This window comes from Triplophysa rosa, linkage group LG24 (genome assembly GCF_024868665.1).
Source record: "Triplophysa rosa linkage group LG24, Trosa_1v2, whole genome shotgun sequence".
Lineage (NCBI taxonomy): Eukaryota > Metazoa > Chordata > Actinopteri > Cypriniformes > Nemacheilidae > Triplophysa > Triplophysa rosa.
In genome coordinates, this window is record NC_079913.1 from 12,963,128 (window position 1) to 12,987,318 (window position 24,191).

Genomic DNA, 24,191 nt, shown 5'->3' on the forward strand with positions numbered 1-24,191 from the left:
CACACACACACACACACACACACACACACACACACACACACACACACACACACACACACACACACACACACACACACACACACACACACACACACAACAAGGCCAGCTAGTAAATCTATCTGTGTGATTCCCTTGTGTCTTTCATTATTGATGCTGCACCTGATAGTCATATTGAATTCATGTGGAAGTTTTATGAATGGGCCATGAGGCCTTATGAAGTTGGTATTCAAAGAGGATTACATGTACAGTAAAGGCTAATTCACACTTATCCTACGAATGCCGACAAACATGTGAAAGCGCTGTTGCGTTTGTCGGATCAGTTTAAGTTAGCCTTCAGAATGTTGGTGTTTGACATGTATTATTAATATCTACCATATATTTTTTGTGTAGATAAATGTGATTCATTTTGCTTTAAATATTGTTATTATGGTTATTGTCGTTGATATTAGTTATCATTTTTGCATTATTCCTTGTTTCAAAGCCACTATGTTTTTGTTGGCCTTACTATAGTTTTTTACCAGACAGTACAGTGTAGAGAAGTAAAGGTTACCATACATTGGCAAATATGTCACTTTTAATGTATTGTTAAAACACGGCTCATAAATTCTTATTTTTTGTAAACAAGTCAATAAGCAGGCTAAGCCCGTGTTCACACTTGATTTCTTTTTTGAAGCGGCTAGCGTCTGTTTTACATTATAATCCTATGGAGTAAACCGTGTTTTCAAAACAGTCCTGAGCGCCAGCGTCTTTTTCTGCAGCTCAGGGCGTCTTTTGAGGATGAAAAAAGTAAAAACGCCCTAAGTCAAGCACCTTTCTCACAGCTAACCAATGACAAAGACCTGTCGTTTCCATAACGACATGCAAGGAATGGTATTTGGTCGAGAATGCTCAAGCTCGAAAAAATAAAATGGCGGACGAAACACCCGTTGGAGCATAGTTTTGTATAAATGTAAGTTTAATTTTCACTTTCAATAACTTCTGATTGCATTTCTAGCGAGAAATTAGTATTGTAGTTTTTAAATATGTGATTGGTTATTGCAAAGATGCTCTCTGTTTATAACTCAAATAGATTTCCGTTACGCTGCCTATGAAGCCTGTCTCTAAGCTGCCTACGTGCACAAATGCTATCTTTGAACATTGCCGGCTGCTATTTGTAACCACAACGATGCGGGCGTTTTTTTTTTACTAAAAAAGCACCATTGTCAACTTTTTTGTGTTAAAAATGAAGTCAAGTGTGAACACAGCCTAAATGACCATATCTACCATATCAACTTGGTGACTTTGTCGCTAGATTTAGCAAATTTTCAGACCCCTTTAGCGACTTATTTTTCAAAAAGCAACTAGCGACAAATCTAGCTACTTTCTAAATAAGCTTTGGCGACTTAGCAACACATTCTGCTTCACTTCAACTGCCCCGCAAAAGCGAGTTTTTGCATTCCCAGAGCAACACCGCTCTCTGTGTCTACTCGGTTCATTGAGCGGCAGGGAGAAGCAGGACATTCAGTTCAGACCACGAATGAGATAAGCATGTACAAACAGTGTTTCCAAAAACTAATCACTTATTGACTTTGTTTGATCATTTATGATTTAAAACGCAATGACTGTATTTACGTACGGACTGTACGGAATTTAGCTGTTCAACGAAAGTGACTGCTGGTGTGTGGTCGAGTTCACTCACTATTACATAGTTTTTGTTGTCTGCCAACAGAAACAGGAAAAATAAGTAATTAAGAACCTATATATTGTGCATTTGGGTGTATTGTTTTAATATAATACTGTATAGGACAGCTCAGAGAGTAGAGATATGAAGCAGACCTGAAGCTCTTAGCTTGTCAGATACTACGTGATGATGTTACTGATATGCGAATTAGCATGTGAAGTCATCTGGCGACATTTAGCGACTTTTCAGGCAGGTTTTATCTACTTTCCATTGAAAATAGTTGGCAACACTGAATGTGACCACTTTGGAATCGAAACTGAGAATCGATAAGCAGAATCTCAATCAGAATTGATCAAATTTCAATGATACCCAACCCTAAAGCTAAAACCAATTTTTAACCCCTCCCTTCCAGTCACCTGGCTCCAACGGTAAATGTACAGAATCCAAACGATTATAGGGATGGGCACGAGTACTCGATTACTCGAGTACTCGATTACTCGAGTACTCGAACACGACAGCGACGATCGATAGTGAAAACGATGATCGATTGTGGGTTTAAATACAGTTTTTAATTATTTTCTTTCTTTCTGATTGGTTATGCTGGCATTTCGGGTTGTGCCCAGAAATTTGATTGTTGCGTTGCGAGAGTTTGCGGTCCAGAGTCAAGTCCGGAGCACAGAAGGGCATATTGAAAGCGCACAGCGATGCTTGGTTTCACTTTGATAAACCTGACGAAAATACAGTCTAGTGCAAAATGTACAGCACCAAGCAGCATACAAAACATACAAATCTACTACAAGTTTGATCCGTTATCATCTTACACTCTGTCTAACGTTACACCGCACGCGAGCGGCGCGATGCAACATGGCGAAAGCAAAAAGAAACTGGACGTTTGTTGCGTCTCTTTGCGCTGCATCCAGTGTGCACAGAATTTCTGTTTGTTGTATTCGCGCCGCTCGCGGGCAGGGCGAGCGTTTTCAATCCATTCCCATGGAAGCTGAGCTCGCGTTGCGCTCGCGGAGCAAAGCGAGTATTCCTCTTCTCCGCGAGCGCCACGTGAACGTGCGCTGAAGTTCATAAGAAATTGAATGGATTAAAAACGCTCACCCTGCTCCGCACCAGTATATTTGGAGACAAAATGTCAGGTGAGACCACTACTATCAGACAGACTTGTCAGACGAGCATAAGAGACTTTACCGTCAGACACTGACAGACAGAAATGTGACAGGGCAGAGATGACGTTTCATCTCACGCTGATATTTCTTTTAAATGTTTACTTTGTTTTCAAAAACATTGATTGTTAGATTATTAAAAATTCACTGTGTCGATTTAATTAATTACTCAATCTTATAGTTTTATTAACATAAATTTTCGTATCAGTGTTGTAATTAAAATATTTTCATTGTCACCATGGTATGGGGGACATGCCCCGCCCCCTCTAATGCCCCACTCCCAATTAATCGAGTACTCGTTTTTCAAACCTGTCCAGTACTCGAAATGAAATATGATCAGAAATGCCCATCCCTAAACGATTATTTATTATTTATTTGTTAAATATCCTGCTTTGTGTAAACTATGTTTTATAGTTATATTTTTCACTAGTTGTCATTTAGAGATGTATTTAAAGACAGTTTTATATACAAATTTTAAAAAGCTTTATACGAAGCAAGCTACTGGTCTTGGTTATACTTTATATAGGTGGCCTTATCTACCATGTACTTTACCTTTTGATACAAATTACTTATAATGTGCATACATGTTGGTGCATTGTAATTACGGTACTTGTATTTAGTGTAGTTTCACTGTTAACGTTACTACTAATGTAACTCCAAAACCTAAATCCAACCCCTAATCCTAACCGTGCAATTACTCTTAAACCTAACCTTACCCCAAGCTCATAAGCAGTAAATGTGAGACATTTCAGGAACACCATGTAGTTATACAGTAAATCTGTTGTCTTGCAGGCATTTAATGTTACTGTATAGTAGTTAAAGCCACTGCATATAAAGTATGACCCTAATTCTGTTGCTAAATAATTGAACTTTCAACTATTCAAGTTGCTTGTACAGCTTAAAAGTAGCTTCAAAGTTCAGGGATTTGACATGTGCAGGGCCGTCTTACCATTAAACTTGTTTTTTCAAGTTTTGGCTTCTCTTTTTCCTTTGTCTTTTCTTTCTTCTCCTTCTCTTTCTTCTTCTCCTCCTTATCTCTCTCTTTCTCCCTGGCCCGCTCCCTCTCCCGTTCCTTCTCCCGTTCCTTTTCTCTATCTTTCTCCTTCTCTTTCTTTTTCTTCTTCTCTTTCTTTTCCTTCTTCTTGTCTTTGTCTTTTGTCTTGGCATCTTTAGGATGCGGGAACAGTTTGTCAGGGAGTATCGGCGGCAGAGGGGGCAACATCGATGGGATACGTAGGCACGTCTGGGGGCTGAATAACGGGGTGGCGGCGACTGCGGCAGCGATGTCTTTGGCTCCTTGAGATATCTTCTTCTCCTCTTTGCTTCGCTCTTTGCCCTTGTCTCGTTTCTCTTTATCCTTTTTGCTCTTCTCTTTATCTTTCTTTTTGTCCTTGTGCTTGTCCTTCTCTTTCTTCCCGCCGATGCCGTCTCTTCGCTCCTCAACTCCAAGTGATAGCTCGGGCCAATGCATCTTGTTCTCCTCCACTTGCCCTCGCTCCTTCTCCCTCTTCTTCTCCTTGTTCTTACCTTTGTCCTTGCCTTTCTCTTTGAGTCGCTCTTTGTCTTTCTTTTTTAGCTTGGCCCTCATGTCTTTCTTAAGTTTCTTCTTCAGGGGAACATCAGCCGTCGGGTCTTTTCGTTCCTGGGGGGGTTTGAGAGGGGGTAGTGGCGTTGGGGGAGAATCTGATGGAGAGGACAGGTAAGAATCTGGATCTAGGGGTGATAGACTGGGTGCCTGAATTGGCTTTTGAATCTGATTGGCCTGTCGGATGACCTCATCTATAGAGTCGTCCATTGTCCAGCGATTGGGTGGACTGAGATGTTGGGGAACTGGCAGAAGTGGCTGTTTTCCAGCGAGAGTTTGTGGAGGTTTGATGTGGGTAAGCGCATGTTTGGGTACAGGTTTTGAAGGGTTTGGCCCGTCACTGTCCGAATCGGAGTCATAAGCAAATGGGTCTGATGTGCCGTCTTCGCCTGCACAAGCGCGAGCAATGACGGCGGCGATAGAGTTCTCAATATCCTCATCTCCGGTGTCGTGTCCTCTTAACTGGCCATCAAGAGAACTGTCCTCTCCAGGAGGAACGCCCCAACCACGCCCAACCGCCCCCAAAAGGGCAGGGCTTGGCTTTGGACTTCTGGGGCTTTTCGGCCTAGCAGGTGACCTCTTTCCCGACTTCTGATTGGTCTTTGGTGGGGTCAATATAAGAGGCCGCCCCAACACACCAGCTGATGCAGAACCGCCTGCTCTTTTGGGCGACTTGTTTTTCTGCCGTGCAGGAGATTGTGATGGAAGTTTGGGCTTGTGTCCAGGCGTAGGGGGTGCCACAGGCGGTCGGGGTAATTCGGGAGAAAGGGGAGGGGACGGGGAATGGGGCATGTGCTGGGAATTGAGGGAACTGAGAGGTTCCCGTGGTTCATTGCTCCATTCGGGACTAACGCCAGGTTTGGTGCTCAGCCGAGGTCTCTTGGCGGCAGGCAAGAGGCCCTCAGGTCTGGGACTCTGTCCTTCAGGATGGCTGAGCCAGTTTTCATCATTCTCCTCTTCCTCTCCATCCTCTTCCTCGCCCAGGGAGACCTGCATGGCCTCGGCTGAAGTGCCCATATCTGGAGGAACTGGTTCCTCCTCTTCTTCATCTGCCAGGGAGAAAGACAAAATATTAATTTCATATATGGTTACAGTAAATTAAATTGCATCCTGAATCACTTTTTCTTTTTGGAAAGAGAACATGATAAAAACTTGGGGAACAGTCTGGGGAATGGCATCAGAAAATAAGACAATCCGGACTCACATGTAACCCACATGAGCACAAAGACTCCAGGTTGCTACAATTTTTTGTGGATTTCTAAAATGTTTTATTTCTTTGCTTACAAGTCCAAGTGTGTAGAGCTCATCTACATATTGTTGCCTAGATATGGCCAGGCCTGCTTTAAGTTTATGGGATTGTTTTACTGTCTACTAGGTGAATATTGTCAAATATTACAGATATGAAAAGTAGCGGCACAGCTCCCCTTAACACACTATCCGATTCGAGTTGTCAATCATGTCTGTAGCACAAATGGTTTAAGACAAGTGACAAGTCCAAGTTCAACCCCTGGCATCTCTTAACCTCATAGCAGTATGAGCAACATAAATAGTGTTTAACAGTGCAGAAAGCATCAGTAATTACACCTAATTTAGTCATGTTTGGCAAATATCGTAGATAATACAACAAATAAGGGTGTGGAAATATCATAAAGTGGGAGTCAGTGAAGAAAAGAGGAGAAATATTAACCGGGTGAGAACATCCCGGGGTGGAATTGAACGTGGATATCAGAGCAACAGATCAAAATCATCCTCACCTGATTACACAGCAGAACAACAGAGCGAACAAGATACACACACACAACATCAGACCCACATCTGAGCACGGAAGCAATCTCTCGTTAAATCAAATATTTCTCTAATATCTCCAAGCACTTTCGTGCACACACGCACATCTAGGGTGATGCGATTCTGGTTAACTGGTGGTAATCTGGCCACTGCTACACTTTTCAACTCTCTGCACCACAATGGAGGACAGGAAGTGAAGGCAGAGCCCTCTGACACTCTCTATTATAAATAGTGTAATCTATATGGTAATATTGTTGTATTCTATAGGCGCAGAATGGGGATAAGATAACATTGTGACTTTAGGCTTTCTTCCGGACGCTGGAATGGTAATAGTTATCAAAGGTTATTTGGGAATGACACGCCGGCTGCTCTCTGATTGGCTAGGACCGGTTATTTATGATACGAATTATGATAAAGATGATGTCTCTTCTGCGTCGGTCGCTCCCGCTCTCCTCAGCCCTCTCGCACAATAAATTGCTATCGTTAATCACGGGAAGGCTTTGTGCCGGCGTGATTACCGCGCCGGTCGGCGTAATAAGAATTTTTATTTAAAGGAAGAATATGGATTTGTCATCGCCTCCTCAGCATGAAGGAAAGGGACAGTATTTCACGACGCTGACATTTAATTTGTACAAAAAAAAGGAAAAGCAGCACGAGTGATATTTGCATTTTATGGCTCTATCCTCCGTTTCCTTTCTTCCTGGAGTAGAAGTGCTCTCTTTTCTCTCGTACAATTAATGCAGATAATAAAAAGAAGGAAAGTGAGTTTGAGAATTTGAAGATGGACGTGGTACTTTCCACGAATAGGGTACAAAATAAGAGCCTGAGGTTAAAAAAAATGAAGTCTTATTTAATTTAAATTCCAATTCAGCAGATCAGTGAATAAAGGCGCATAACCTTCGTAAAATGTTGATGTTCATCTCAGGAGGTCGGATTAAATATTAACCAAGCTTTTAGTTAAAGTTTTGCCATTTTCGCAACTCTGCTCTCAGAGTTACCTGAATACCTTGATTTGTGCGAGATCAAATCTAAGACACAAGGAGATACTTTGTGCGTTTAAACAAAACAATGTTTCTTGCAGTTACATATTACAGTACATAATAGCTTATCAAACACTTTTATCCAATTTGTCTCAATACAAAAACACGATACCAATGTGTATCCCCTTTGTGGAAAGTGTTACATATTTCATAAAAATCAGCATGTGTGCTTACTGAAGGGATTGAAATGAGAGATATCTTTGCGTGCGTGCGATCATTTTCAGACATCGGGCCTCTACTGAGCCGTCCAGCAGAGAAACGGCTCTGTTTTCACTTGCAACCAGTTTCTCTTTCATCTGATATCAAAAATAACCCCCTCGTTCCTATTTTATTTGGCACTGCTGAAGAAAAGCGCGGATTTGTACTCACACATATAAACACACGGCGCTTAATTGATTGTGTCACTTACAAATGCGAATAAGACTAAAGACAGAGAGTGATAACGCCGGAGAGCCACTGCGCCAAAAATGGTACATGGGAATGAAAACAAGCTTACGCACACATTGTGAAGTAATTAAAATAGAGAGATAAGAAACAGAGTGAATGAGATGAGAGAGAGAGAGAGAGAGAGAGAGAGAGCTGTCAATTTACTGAAGCCCAATGTCTGATGCAACCAAATGGCTACACACACACACAAATAGTTCGTTTAGGTAAAGGTGTGTGTGGAAGTCGTATCGCTTTCATTAATATCTTTCTCGTCCCCCTCCCTTTGTGGTGCATTAAAAAGGAAAAGTTGGATTAAAGCCTGCCGCAATTAAAGGCAGCTCGTTTATTGGGGGCTCCAATCAATGGAGAGCGCGAGACATGGGCTAAATGAGACCAGATAAGATGCTTTTAATGTTCCAATTCGCCACAGCCTCCACGCGCGACAATTACTAACATCTGAGAGCGTTGTGTGCGTGTGCCGAAAAGAAGCAACCTGTAGGAGTGTGTTTAATGGAGAAAACATCTAAACCACGCAAAAATTCTTTTAAAAAAAGCTTATTTAATTCTGGCCTGATTACGAATAGTACAGAAATGATTCAATAAAGATCAATCATTTTTGTTAGTTAATACAGGGGTTTTCAAACGGGGATCCAGGGACCCCCAGGGGGCCTCCAGAAGGTTGCAAGGGGTCCCCTAGAATTTTTTACATTTGAATCTTTCTAGTGAGTTTTTCTCATTATAGTTTCTTTTTTGGGACTCAAAGTGAAATTGTTGCCGACTATTTAGGTTTAGAAACAATGTGTTGTCTTCATAATATACTATTTATTATTCATCTAACACATTTGAAATGTTTCTTGACACAGAAAAAACATAGATTGATATATATTTTAGAAAAGGGGTCCCTCACAAAAGGTTAATCATATTTGGGGGCCCATGGCATCATAAAGTTTGAAAACCCCTGAGTTAATATTTGATATGCTTGGATGCATGGTTTTACCCTCACAAGCCTCCATCTTGAGCCAATATTATTATACAATGAAAGTAAGTGAAAACACAGTTAATTAACTGTTACCCATCAAACTAAATATACACATAAAATCTAATTATAAAAATGTGAAAGTTAAAGATCAAGATTTAGAGGAAGGGTCTGCTATTTTTGTGCAATTCATTGGGACAGATATACATATGCGATGAACAAAGAAACAGTGATTCGTAATGCCCAATGGTTGTGTTTTATTCTGCATTTGTTTGCTTATGCAGATATGAAAAACAAATATGGTCACACTTTAGATTAGGGTCCATTTCTCAATCTTACCCAACTATTAACTACGACTTTTGCCTGAATAAACTCAAAACTACTGCTCATAATGTAGTAATTAGGTATAGGTATTAGGTAGGATTAAGGGATGCAGAATAAGGTATTCATATGTGCTTTATCCACACACAACACATATGCATGTTAACAAGAAGCTAAGTTAATAGGTTTGTGTACCTTATTATAAAGTGTAACGTTTTTCCAATTCCATTTTTGCTTCCAGACAAGAGATGTAAAAAAATAATGATTTTAGCTATCGGTGTCAGGCGATATTTATGTTTATCAATGAGTGCGTTTACATGCACAAAATAAACGGATATCTATCAAAAATCAGCTTAAAAAGAAACCTGTTTTCACGTGTTTACATGCATAGTAATAAACTGGCTACGCAAAATACTGCGTTTACATGAAAGTTTGAGACTTGCCGGGTTTCTTGCGTGCAGTGTCAACATCGATAGTCTGTTTAGTAATTAAAAATGCAGTGGGAAAATGGTCAGAAGCTGTATTTTTATATCTCTTCTACCTTGTACCTGCATATGCAACAATAGTTCTTCACTTTGACATTTCTACATCAGCTGCGTGATTCGAGCTTCATGACTTTTATGCGTTATTTTACCGTTACTTCCGTTTGGGACTTTTACTATTGCGCTGTCAGACATGCGCACATAAACAAAACTGAGAGAAAACCGGTAAAGGCGTTTACATGCAGCGCAAAATCGGAGTACTGGGCAAAAAACTACCTCTGCTGAGCAGGTTTTGCTTACGCCGTTTATGAGCTTTCCCCGATAAAAGAAAACCGTTTTACGCATTTACTTGTCCTACTTGTTATCAGCTTATTAAGCTTAATCGGAGCGAGACTGTGCATGTAAACGCACTCATTAAGTCAATGTTGGAAATGGACAATTTCAAGGTATACATTTCCAATTAGGGCTGTGCAAAAATATCGATACATGTAACTATCGCAATATATTTTTTTCTGATAGTGTATCGATAGTGATACCTCTACTATCGATAATTTTTTTTTAATCATGTCATATACATACGGCCAAAAGTAAGTGGAAGATTATAAAATAAAATAAAAATATAAGAACGCTTGGAGCTCTCAGAGCTGATGTGTGGGTGTGCTCTGCTTTCCAAAATAAGTCATGGAGTAATGAGTTATATAAAATAATGCTGTTTGTAGACTTCGCAAGTCATGACACAAGTCACTTGGCTACTGCAGTGCATTAGACAAAAAGTTTATTAAGTAACAATGACATTTATTGTGCTTTCACGGATGTGACACCAGCGCATTTACAGCACGGATGAACCAGAGGTTTTATATTGCCCATGTTCAGTGTTTTAACTGTAATGCACCACAACATCCAAGTGACTTGCGTGACCCACCTTATTCCCCTGTGCTACCCTCCTGAGGGGCACAATCCACAGTTTGAGAACCCAAACCTCTGATCTAAAGCTCTATGCATCGCACATCATGGCCACTCTGCAGAGGTAAGGGATGTTTTTACACTTATCCTTACAGAAAACCCCCGGTTTAGCATGTTGTATTTCTAGCTCTGCTTTTTACATTTTCTATTTAAAGTATTGCAATATGTCGCAAATGTGTATCGTATCGAAATACATAGCAATATATTGTATCGTGACCCATCTATCGTGATATGTATCGTATCGGGAGGCACTTGCCAATACACAGCCCTATTTCCAATTGAACTATTTTCTAACATTTTATTTCTACTGTATATTATACTGACACCTGATTTTTTTATTTAGAAACAAGTAAAACTCTTTAAAAGAATTTCTATATACATTAATGTCATAAAAGCGGTAATCCGCCTTAAAGGGATACTTCACCCAAAATTGAGAATTCAGTCATCATTTAGTCACCTTCGAGATGTTCCAAATCTGTATAAATTTCTTTGTTCTGGTGGACACAGAGAAAGATATATAGAAGAATGCTTATAACCAAACAGATTTTGCTTTCCATTGACTCCCATAGTAGGAAAAAACACTTTATCGTTTTTTTATGTTCTGTTGAACACAAAAGAAGAAATTTTGAAGAATGTGGGACAGCAAACAGTTCCGGGGCACTTTTGACTACCATTGTATTTTGTCCTACTATGGGAGTCAATGGGAGGCAAAATCTGTCTGGTTATACGCATTCTTCCAAATATCTTTCTCTGTGTTCATCAGAACAAAGAAATGTATACACATTTGCAACAACTCGAAGGTGAGTAAATGATGACAGAATTTCATTTTTGGGTGAAGTATCACAAAATTATAAGTAACTATCACTATCGACCAAAACTAAAATACTGAAATATTGGTGAATCTCTAATTAATATGAAACATCAAAATGCAGAAAAGAGAGAAGAACATTGAGATGAAAAGAATATAAACACCCTGGTGTGAAATAAATCAAAGCAGAAGTAAAGTTTGCCATGACTTTGACCTTGTCTGCAGTATCTATCTTAAACACACACAAACGCACCGCCGACTTTCTGTCCTGCAGCGTCTCCTTGCCCTCATGACCTTCGCGTCCGGCAGGGGAAACTTCTGCAGGCTTCCGGCTGTAAGTTATTCAAGAATAAGCTTTGAATAATTGTCCCGCAATATGAGTCCCTCTGATTAATTGCCTGAGATAAGAGCAGCTTCTCACACGTTCTGTGGCGACCGCACTCACTGCAGGGCCCTGCCGAGTCCCCTAATCACAACACCATTTATCTGGATGTGTGTGTGTGTGTGTTCTCGGGTTAACATGCAAGACCGGCTTTTACACAGACTTGTGCAAAATGTTTCAAGAAAATTCCATATTAGCATGTATTAACATTTACGTGCATCTACTGTAGTGGTGGGCGGTGTGACTGAAATCTTACGCGACGAGTAATTTCATGTCACAGCAATGTTTTGTATCTCATTATATGAAGCGTATTAAGCGCAAGCCAAAAGGTAAGATCATACAGGAGAAATGAATGTAGAGTGCGATTTTTTCTCACAACAGAGAAACCAATTTTTGTTTTAAAAAGGAGAGTCAGATTCTAAATTTTGATTGGATTGGCAATATTTGATATTTTGACTGTAAATAAAAGTTAAAAATCAGTGATACCTATGCAAGGAGTGTGAGAGAGAAAATTGTAAAACGGGAAACGCACACTTACCGGCAGTATAAACATGAACATCAAAATCCTTCCTTGATGGTGTTTTAAAAACACGCAAACCATTTGTGCGGGAAGAGACAGAAATGCGAAACTTTACTGATGAACCACCCAGGCCTTTGCGTAGTCAGAATGTAACTATCTTCAATGAAAAACACACATTCTCTTTCTTTTTCATGGACACACAGGCGTGTTTAGGCAGAAAGGTAAAGTAAAAAGAATAAAACAGTTGCGAACACTTAACACTCGGCTAATAGCAAATCTTCTTTCTCCAGTAATTTAGTGCCATGCCTACAGGGCTCCGACTCTTTGAAGTGGCACGAAATGTCAAATCAATTATTGCTTTTTCTATAAGAAAAAAAATATCGGGCTTTCATGCCAACAGTGTACATTGCATGTTTTCAGTTTAAAAAAATAAGTTCATTTGGAAATCATTTATGTACTTTGAAAGCTACTTATCTAGAAACGATACTTGATTACAAAGCGATTGTGTGCTTCTTTCCTTGTTGTGTTTGTATCACGTCGATCCTTTAACAGTTATGATGTTTCAGACTTGCAGATATATTGAATAGTCAATGTTATTTTTATGCAAAAATTGATCAAAGGAAAAAGCAAAACTACATTTTTTCAATAATAACTAGATGACTAATCCTTCGTGTAAGCGTGACTCGCGTGTATGACAGCATTATGATAGCGATCATTAAAAAAAAACAAGAATGCGGATAAACTTGAGTATAACTCTATGTGAATCAGACTTCAAACTACTCAATGAATTAATTCATTAAAATCCCTTATATATAATTTTCCATATATATGAGGATTTTAATGATTTTATAAACCAGTCAAAAGTTTGAAAGCGCTTGACTGAAATGTTTTTATTGCTCTTAAAAATATCTGAATCACAATGTGTTTGCTTAACTGCCTGAAAGTACTTTTGTAGACAAAAATATAATTAAAAAAAATATTTTATTAGAAAACAAAAGCTTTATTGAAAAATATGTTTGAAATTGATGACTTATATATATATATATATTTGTGTACACATACAAATTATATTGCAAAAAAATGTATTATTACAAACTTTGCTGTTTATTATTGCTATTATTATCCGTTTTATTGTTTTAGCGGACATTATTATATAAACTGTTTATATTTTTTATTACTATAAATAATTGTTATAGAAAATTGTTTAACAACAGTACATACTTTTCTGTACTGCTTCCTAACTGGCCGATCAATATTGTCAAATCACTGACAAATATCAAATTATAATTTATCTAGCTATACTGCTCATCCCTAGCTGAAGGAAAACACGGCTTTGCAACACATCACAATCAGTTGCTACTTATCGTCAACTAAACATGTTGATATAAAAGAACAGAGCGGCGTGACATCTCTCGCTGTATTGTGGCGCAAGGTGTTTTGTCCCACTTTTTCCGTCAATATGGCTTATTGTCTTTCCCTGCGAGTCGTTCTTTCTTTTAGGAGAGCGCTGGAGACAGACAGACTGGTGCGCCCACATGTACTCTGTGCCATGCATGGAACTTCAGTTGAGTAACGCTACCCTCCCCTCCCCCTCAGCAAAGTACAGAGGATCAGGGGCCCTGATGGCTTTTGCGATTACAAAACCGCAGAATTTTGCCGTTCCCCAAAACAAAGTGTTTTTAAGGCTTCTGTTTTCTCTAGCGCTGGCGCCACCAGGAGAAGAGTAAACAATAAACACAGACACACACACATACACAAGGACGCGGGCACGTACACACACCACACGCATGTACACGTGTTTGGGTTCAACGGGTGAGCACGCGTTGTGCCACCGACTAATTTGAGATGTATTGAGAGGAAAAGCGTGGAGGTATTGTGTCAGTACCTGCTACACTTCCTATAACCCTGTCATCGCCCACACAGTCAATGACAACTATGGGGTCACCTGGGCGCCTCTCTTAACTGCAACGGCAACACCTGCGCTCATCAAAATGCATACGGCACCAGCATGTTGACTCCACTTCCCAAAACAAACGCCGTTCTCACCGGTCGCCATTAATCCATTAAGCGCATTTTAAAAAGCGCAGTGCTGTTTGGCGAACGGCAACAAAGAGGTTGATGTTTTGGCCTTGTTAAACAAACAGGTCTAAATAGAGTCATTGTTATCAATACATCAGAACGAGTTTGCTGGCTAGCGGACAGCAGCGAACGGAAAAAAGTTCAGCGGAACACTTAGGGCAAATTGACTTTTACTTCAAAGTGCTGGACAATTATGTCTTTTGGCAATTAGAGCGCTTGAAAAAACGGCACCCACTTGAGGCTTGCCAGTGAACCGGTGGAGGAATGCCCCCGAGCCGGCTCGTAGAGGAGTCGGGGGCTGTTGGGTTGTTACTTATTGTCCTGGGAGTCTGAGCAACTCAGACGCCTTGGCAAGAACACACATACATCTGAAACCAGCATCGCGCGCACACATGCAAAGCGTGTCAAAGAGGGGTCAAAAGTGGGGTTAAAACAAGTCTTTCCGCACACAAACCTGATGCACACGTAGTGCTGCATTAAACGCGCCAACTATTCCATACACAAGAAAACTATTAGGCGGTCAAATCGGGGGTATGATCATAAATTGCCATTTTAGTGCTTGAATTGTTTCCAGGTTTAATGCTATTAGAAACGGGAGTCAGGTCTTTGTTCATCAGTGATGTTGAGGTCAGGAAGCTCTGGTCCTTCGTTCGGTTTTAATGCTAATAACATGCTCCTATCTGAAGCAATTAGACTGCATCCGATCCCTATCGGTTCTCTGCGTTTCCAGCGCATCTAAAGAAAATGTTTGCGTTTGAAAAAGTCCATCGCATAAACAGATAAGGAGCGTTGCATCTCAGCGTCTGGCTTAGTTGACTTTGTTCTCGTGTAGATTGGTGACGCTAACCTGCTGCTGGTTCTGATGAACTCTCGCTACTGCAGAACTGATATATATATATTTATATATAAACAGTATACCCACGTCTATGCATGCTTTTTCCGCCATGGATTTGCAATAGTGTTGAGCCATGAATTTACTATAAACATTTTGTAATGCACAAAAATATCCTGAATAACCACCACAGAACACCACACATTTCAGAATTTTTTGAAAAATAATGTAATTTATATGAAAAAAATAGTGCTGTCAATTCAAATAATCGCGATTTAATCGATTACAAAATAAATGTTTGTGTTTGCATAATATTTGTGTGTGTGGCGTGTACATTTATATGTATTCATAAATACACAAACATGCAGGTACTTAAGAAATATGAGTAATGTACATTTATACATTATGTAAATTATATTTAAATATAAATCTAAGTATATTTATGGTAAAAATTGTTATATATATACATACACATTTATAGACACATAAAAATACATGCCACATTTATTTTGGAGTCAATTAATTGCGATTAATTGTTTTGCCATTACTAAAATTGTATTTTTATTTTTTAATTATTATGAAGCGAGTATAATTGTATTATTACTTATTTTATATAACAATCGATTGTAATTCTAACGTTTTTGTTATTTTGATTGAAATTACACTTTCAAATCAAGCAATTACATAAACTTAGATGGTTTGGAAAAAATATGCCTGTTCAGATATTTTAATAATCCAATAAGCAAAAAGGAATTTCTGATTTTTTGAAAGAATAAAAAGAAAAGTAGGTACACTTTCTAACTCAAATATGTATTCAAATGTGTTTTCCTATATAAAACTAACTACACATGCACATTTCAGAACAGGTTGTACAGTATACTCATTTCCTTAAAAACAAATGACATTTTTGCGAAGGGAATGACAACGGGCTAATCTACAGTTCATCAAAAATGTTCTACAATAGTTCCATGTGCATGGGAGGAATCCAGATCCACTACATTTTAGAGATAAAGAAGAGGAATCAACACGCAAAACACGTACAGATCGAGTCAATCAAGTGACTAATTCTTTTCAGACAGTAGACGAGTTCTCGCATACTGTGGTAACGTAAGTATATCTGATTTAAATCCTGCCCACTTACAGATATTTAATTTGATGAGTAATAAGCCATGCAATCTTGCTCCAAGTAATCAAAACATTGAAAAAACCAACAATTCAATGATGGTTTACTTTTCATAATCTCTGCAACACCAACAAAAAAAATTTCTGTTATTGCCTTATGTGTATTATTTATCCTAAACATTTTCTCTTAAGATTTTTTCAATTGTTTAAAATAAATTTCGTAAATAAAAAGACATTTCTCATGATTTTTCTGATTCCAAAAAAAAATTCAGATGCCAACATATGAAATGTTTAAATGATAGACATTCAGAAAGGAGTAGAACACGTAAGAGGAACAGTAAAAGCATGTTGTCGCTAGACGAGGCCATTTACAAGTGCAATTCCGAATGAACATTCCTGCGGCAAGGTCGCGACCTCTTTGTGAGTGTCTCTCAGGTCACGAGGTCGGGTCAATCTGAGGGGAATGTTATCCAAAGCGCTTTATTTATTTATTTAATCTTTCATCTGACTCCACTCCTTTGCCGCTGACCGGGATTATCCGAAGAAATGGAGGCAGAGACGGAGGACTCTTGAGAGGGGAGCGCTGCTTCAAATTAGCCAGAATAAATAATCGGCACTTCGAGTCAATAAACACTGTACTTTACTTTTTTATGGAACAAGTCAAATAAACCACTCGAACGTTTCTGGTAGGTAAATAATAGAATTCGCATGAAGTGATCGGGGGATCTGAGCTCATCTCTTTTTTTCTCTCTGTCTCTTGTCTGTCAGTTATGTTCTGCAGTTGGTTTCTTTTAGAGTTGTTATTCATGACGTTTTTATGCACACGGATTATTTAGGAGAGTACATTGAATATTTGTTGTTTTTGAAAAATCCTTCATAACACTGCAAGACTAGTTAAAGTAATAACAAAAGCTAAAAGGAAGAAGGAAATCAGTTACAGAACTTGATACGAAGATTTTCCCTTACACAAAAAATGACGGTTTTGATAAATAAAAAACCTTATGAACACATTGTGTCAACTACCCCCTTAAATTTTGGAATTTGATTGGGTATGTGGGACACCACACCACATAATTCAACCTACACGGCTTTGTTCAGAAGCACCGCAGTCCGATGCAAGACGGGATCTGGATCAACCTGAGCTGACCGCTTCTTCGTCTATGAACTTCTCACCCTGTGGTGAACACGAAATGGAAAAGCTAGGGGGTGTCCCGCCTAGCGGAGGGGACCAGCATGAGGGTTGCGGGTACAAAGTCTCGAACGTTCTTCTGTTTCCTAAATGGCCAGTGCAACACAGCAATATGGCTCATTTACAGCTAATGGATGTGTAACGTTTGTGTGCGATTGAACTCGCGTGCGTGTGGCATATATGTCTTCAGTTGTAACAGGGGTGAAATACCATACAAAGTTCACGTATCTGCATATGATGTGTGTAGGTATGTTGTGTGACGGTACATAGTGTGTGTGTGTGTGTGTGTACTGAAGAGAGCCCAAACAGCTCGGCGCCAGCAGTCTGCCCTTCCCGTAACGGCTGAACGACAGCAGAAGACTGAGAGAGAGAGAGATTTGCATCTCTTTGTGATAGAGAGAGCCAGGATTCCTCTCGCCTGTACGAAAATACGAATTAAAAAAAGAGAGAAATTCGACAGAATGGCACCAGGATAAATTCCACATGGTGCCGACGTGTATCAGTGTCGACACACACAGGTGACTTACGGACACACCAAATCACACAAAGCGACACGAACGCACACCACAGCGTCTCCGCTCAGGTACATTTCCATGTATGAAACCTGAAGCATCATTTAAGTAATTCCCAAAGCCTACTTCTGAAAACGGAAAAAAACTAAACGGTAACACTTTACATTAAGGCGCTATTTGTTAACAGTAGTAAATGCATTAGCTAACATTAGCTAACAATGAACGATTTAGTTTTTCAGTATTTATTAATCCCTGTTAATGTTAGTTTGTGCCAATACAGTTTTTCATTTTAATTCATGGTGCATTAACTAATGTGGCAACGTTTGATTTTAATAATGTATTAGTCAATTTTGAAATGAACACTAACATTAATAAATGCTGTATTGTTTATTTGTTAGTTCATTTTAGCTAATGCATTAACTAACTGTTAACAGATGGTACCTTTTTCTAGTGTTACCAATACGTATTTCACATCTTTCAAAGTTAAACTTTCACCACAAATAAAACAAACAATGGCAAAAAGAAAAAACGCGGGGGCCGTCTTTTTCCACGAACATAGCGGAGAACGCATTCAAACTTCCAGCTCTCATCTTGGCGTATTAAGATTACTTTAATTTTTCCAATTTGTTTTTATTTTGGGAAATCGTCGAAACTGCTGGGTCAACACGCCAGAGGCAGGCAGTAAAATAAAGCTGCTCATTCTCAATACGGGAGGAATATAATCCCAAACTAACCACTTGAGACACACGCAACTCAATCTAAAAACCCCAATATATTGAAAGTGTGTTTAAGACGAGGGGCTGAACTTAAAAAGACTGGGTGCTTACTCCTACAAAAATACATTTGTGCTGCCGTCGGCACAATTGCGAAGCCCAAATATTTGTACCGCAGAAGCTGCTTGCTCTGTTCCAGTTCACTTCAAGTGTCGAATCAGCCTTGTGAACCTTTTCTCTTTGGCTCAGAACGATGATACGGTCCGAACACTCTCTAACGGGCCAAAAACATACTCAAATATACACCGTCAACACTCAAAATGACTTCACCTCAAAGTGAGAACGAGATCATAACTTGATCTTACTGACATAGGCGAAAGCAAACACTTCTGACAGTTATCAGCTGATGTCAAAACGATATTCTATTCCTAAAGTATTTTTGAACATAAAACATAAATTTGGGGTTTTCAACACTAACTGCTATAGATAGAAGAGAAAAATATGGCCAAAAAAATGTTCTAAACTTTTTTAGCAATGTCTTTGTACATAAGTACATCCCTATAAAGTTAAAGGAATAGTTCATCTTCAAAATAAATTTGTCATCAATTATACACCCTGTTGTCGTTTTTAACGTGTGGTTTTCTTTTTTCTGCAAAACACAAAAGATATTCTGAAAAATTTTGGTAACCAAAAACCGTTGGTCCCCATTGACTTCCATTGTATAGGCACAAATGCAACGCAAGTCAATGGGGACCAACGGTTTTCTGTTCCCAACATTCTTCAAAATATCTTCGTTTGTGTTCTGCAGAAGAAAGAAAGTCATACAGGTTTGAAATGACAAAAGTAGAATATATTTCTACTGTAAAAATAAAGTTAGACAGTTTGAAGATTGTTCATGTCCTTCTTTTCCATTAAAATCAAAGACAAAAAAGGAACAAGTATAGATAGCAGAAAATCATATGGGAGTGAATAGAAATTCATATTTAATTTTTGTGGGAGCTATTCTTTAAATGTAAACTCAAAAACAGCTTTATTGTACTGTGTTCGGATCACTAGAGCTGTCTTTGAAATCCATTTCCATCTTTCTGTGCAGCATCAGACATGTGGAGGGAGCCACTCCAAATCAAACAGAAGAGCAGGCTGTTTAGACTGCATTAATTCCCTTGACGAGCTTCCAAACCGGCCCACTTAAGGTTATTAAGGTCTATAAATACCGTGTTACCCTCGTTAAGATACATAATTGCTTAATTTACATTTCGCTTCCTCCCCAAGAAAATCGGAAGTCATTACACGACTTCCAAAAAACACCCGTCCCCGTGATTATACCGTCGCCGGGGCTGGGCCAATCAGCTGCTGAGCTCCGAGTTACCACAGGAAACTCCCGAGGAGAAGGATGGGAACTTGAGGAAGGGCGGCGTGCTGGCGAGGGTGTAATGTGTGTGTCTTGAGATGATAAGAAACACAGGGAAAATTACAAAAAAAAGAAGTTATTTTGTTCAGAATCAATAGCATTTACTTGTAAGTAAAGTGCACTGAATATACATATTAGGTGGGGGTCTGTATTATTGAAGTACTGTAATAATAGACCTCATATGAGACCAATAGTCCTGTAGTAAGAATCAATATTTCTAGATACATTTTGTGGAAAACGAAACCAGACCGCTGAAAGCTGTGAGAAAACATATTGCATAGGTCAAGTCAACATACACAGTTATTTATATTCAAATAAAATCCAAACTCATAATAAGCTAAAGTAAATGTGCAAATGACAGCAGTCCAAAAAAAGTTTCTCATCGTGAATTAAATATAACAACAATATTATACTGCCAGATTTCTACAGCATGCCAACACTAATAAATATATTGACGATAAAGACAAATGTTTATTTAAATCTGAGTTATACTTCTGTGATACATCTGAGCTTCTCTATCAATAAATATTCTCAATAGTAAAATGATTCATACATCATTTTTAGGCTAAGACTGTCATCATGTATTACATAATTAATATATGCATATATTACATGTCCGTTCATATTTAGGGCTCAGTAAATGTGCATATGTGTGTTGGCTAGAATAGGTTAAAGGACGCCCAAAAATGATTAAACCTTTCTTCTAGAGAACACAAAAGAAGATATTTAAAAAATGTTGGTCACCGAACAACATTGACCCCCATTGACTTTAAAATATGCACACAAAACCACTGAGACATTTCTCAAAATATCTTCTTTTGTTACATGAGGGTGAATAAATGATGACAGATGTTTATGGGTGAACTATCCCTTTAAGGGAATGCTGAATTACCATCTTTCTACTTGATACTCCAGACATACTATAACATACAGAATGAAACGGTCACGTGTGTGTACGTGTGTGGGTCTCTCTCTCTCTCTCAGGCATGTGAAGGGATCTGCACTCTTTGGCCTATTCAGGAAATCCCTCAAATTATGTTATTAGATAAACGCAGCAACACAGGTCACCACAGGGCCAGACTCCGTCTGGGAACTCTGCGGCTGTGTTTGTGTGCGTATGTCCGTGTTTTCCACAGAGAGAGACGTCGTGTACTAGTCAAACCTCAATAAGATACCTGTGGTTATTTCAAAGTGATCAATCCATTAATCAATTGAAAAAAGTGCAGATTAATTATAAACAGTTTGCTTGAATTAAAGCATTGCACAAATAACATAAATATGGTGCAGGTGGTGTAGTTGTGTGTATGTCAGTGGTAAAACAGAATTAAGGGCTTGGATATGTGGAGCCAACAGCAGATAAGAAGCCTAAGATGATGAAATATAAAGCAACACATGGCCTAGAAGACCTCACTCTGATCTATGATAACACACACACACACACACACACACACACACACACACACACACACACACACACACACACACACACACACACACACACACACACACACACACACAGACACACACACACACACACACACACACACACACACACACACACACACACACACACACACACACACACACACACACACACACGCACACACACACACACTCTCAAGTGGTAGTGTGATTCATGATAACAGCAGCACAACACGCACAAGGCCAAACACTTTATCAACAGCAGAAATACAGCGTGATATAACATCTGATACTGAACTATACTCCTGATACTGCAGGGACTGTGAGAGTATGAGAAACAAAACAAAGATGGAAAGAAAAAACTTAAATACCCATAAGTATCACATCTCGCAATACAAAAAAATGAAAAAAATATCTTACTTGCACTATGGCAATTTACAAAATGAGGCGTCTAATGCTTTTGGTTGAGCTGCCACCATGGGACTTACGTCATATTTGAATGTGTTGTTTATGTGTGATTTTGTGATTTAACTGCTTTAAAAATCTTTTTTTAAAAATGCTTTTCGGCAACATGTCTATTCGTTTTTATTTATATACAGAATTACAGTTTACGGTGTTATTGAAAATTGTTCAATTTTGCAGATAACTGCCGTACCTTCTACATTTTTGTTCAAAATATCGTGGTACAATCATAACTGTGAATGCAGTATCATAGACCATTGCAGTATCAAGACACTCAAATTGAGTGTTTTGTTACATTATTATAATAATAATAATCAGTAAGGAAATACTTGAATTTACAACTTTACTTGAAGTTGTAAAGACTAGGAATTGGCATTTTTCAATAATTTCATATTTGAATATTTGAGCTCATAAAAAACGAATATTCGAATATTTGTTTATTTAAATTAAGTTATTACACAGATCATTTGAATGCTTGATTCTGATTGGCCAGTCGCGACATTCCAAGGGTTGTTATTTTCAAATAACGGATGCTGCAAATCATTTTGAGAGGGGCAGTTTAATTTTACACAAAAATGTATTATAAATATGTCTTTTAATAACATATATGACATAATATTTACAAATGATTAAACCAATTTGCCTGTTCGTGATGTTTGAACGTCGTTTCTTACTTTAAAGCCGAAACTTAGCGGCTTTTCCTCACGGAAGGTCTGCACTCGGTAAAAATGAGCTAATAAAATATTTCAAATTCACATTTCACGTCCAGTTTTTTTCTCATGTGGCAAGTAGCCGTGTAATAAGCGGGATAATGTACAAACAGCCGGCTGTTATCGCGAAATAAGCCCCTTCAGTGTGATACAAGACCCTCCGCTTCGCGTATCTTTAAATATTCATAACGCATTAATATTACAACCTGTATATAGTTTTTTTAATGTTGAAAAAATAAGCAACTTTGGAAAAAAGAAAACAACTAGAAAAATACATAAAAACTGCAGTTAAACCTGCGCGGAACGGTATAATACAAAAAGAAAATCCGGGCATCCGGTGTGTAAACTTAAAATATTTCAACTAGCTTGCTATCTGAGTGAACAAAGATTTAGGAACACATCCAAATTAAATTTTATATTTTCTGTACAATATAAAATCATTACAGATGAAGTGAAGAAGCGTTAAATAAGACGTGACAACTCTGAGGTCTTCTGTAGCGGTAACTTAACCCTGTGGTGAGGCAGTTTTTATTCTTATGAAGAAACGAATATTCAAATAGCATTTTTAATTTTCAAATAGTTAGTGCAGATGGAATATTCGAGCATTCGTGAACATCCTTAGTTGAGACCATGACACTAAGGGCGGTTTCACATTAGCACTTTTGATGCGCACCAGGTCTGGACTGATGTCAAGAGTTCGGTTCGCTTGGATGATGTGAACGTTGTCTTGCGAACCCAGGTGTGCACCCGAGAACCGTCCCCGAGTCCACTTAAAAAGGGAGGTCTGGGGTACGGTTCGGGTGAACTCCAGTATGGTTTGCTGCTGATATGACCGCAATCTTAGCAAATCGCAGAAGTGAACCGCTATTAATGACGTATTATTTCATTAATGCGTTTAATTCACGTGTGCGTTTCACTCACGTTCCTGACGCGCTCCAAGCAAAGAGCTGTATATCTCATTGCTGTTCGCCTCTAGCGCTCTTAAAAGCATTTGCAGTACATTCGTAGCACAGACTAAAGTGCCGTTATGTACTGAAACTTTGGAAACAAAGCTAACGATGGTTCTAAACCATAAATATATAAAAGTGAAGAGAGCATTGTTATGCATTTTGCCGCCTTCTCCGTGCACTTTTTGCGTGCACTATAAACAACAACTTTGTATGCCTTAAAGTCTTTCTTAACCTGACCTAGTAAAACAGCTGAATAATGTTGCCAGCAAAACAATCTTAAATCTTTTACGAACGTAAAAATCCCCCTCCCTGCTTTTCTCAGCGCCTCATGTCAAGAATTCCCAACAGGCTGCTATGAGGGGTACATTTCAGTGCAAGTGGACGTGAACCTGTTTATCGGATTCTCTCGCGTTTCGATTGCAGTCAATCACGTTGTGTCTAGATCTATGGGCAGCAGAAACCCAGTCAGCGATAGCTGATAATGCCACATGTGCATATTGCCCCGTCTGTCCGCACTGCCACGACATCTCCCTACATTTGTTACAAGCCAAATAAGTAACAGCGATAAAACAATGCCTGATAAAAGTGTACGTGGATTAGGTTTCAGCAAATTCGCTGGCAAACCACTCTCGGCTATTTATATCTCGCAAAGGTTAACCCAAGTATAAG

At 38.8% G+C, this 24,191-nt stretch overlaps 1 protein-coding gene across 2 annotated transcripts in view; it reads right to left on the reverse strand.

Annotated features, from left to right (window-relative positions):
• taf3 (TAF3 RNA polymerase II, TATA box binding protein (TBP)-associated facto) overlaps positions 1 to 24,191 on the reverse strand; it is a 50,610-nt gene that overhangs the window by 12,797 nt on the left and 13,622 nt on the right. For both annotated transcript variants that reach the window (XM_057323491.1, XM_057323492.1), the window contains one exon: positions 3,782 to 5,466. In XM_057323491.1, coding sequence (XP_057179474.1) covers positions 3,782 to 5,466 — 1,685 coding nt within the window. The remainder of the gene's footprint in view (positions 1 to 3,781; positions 5,467 to 24,191) is intronic.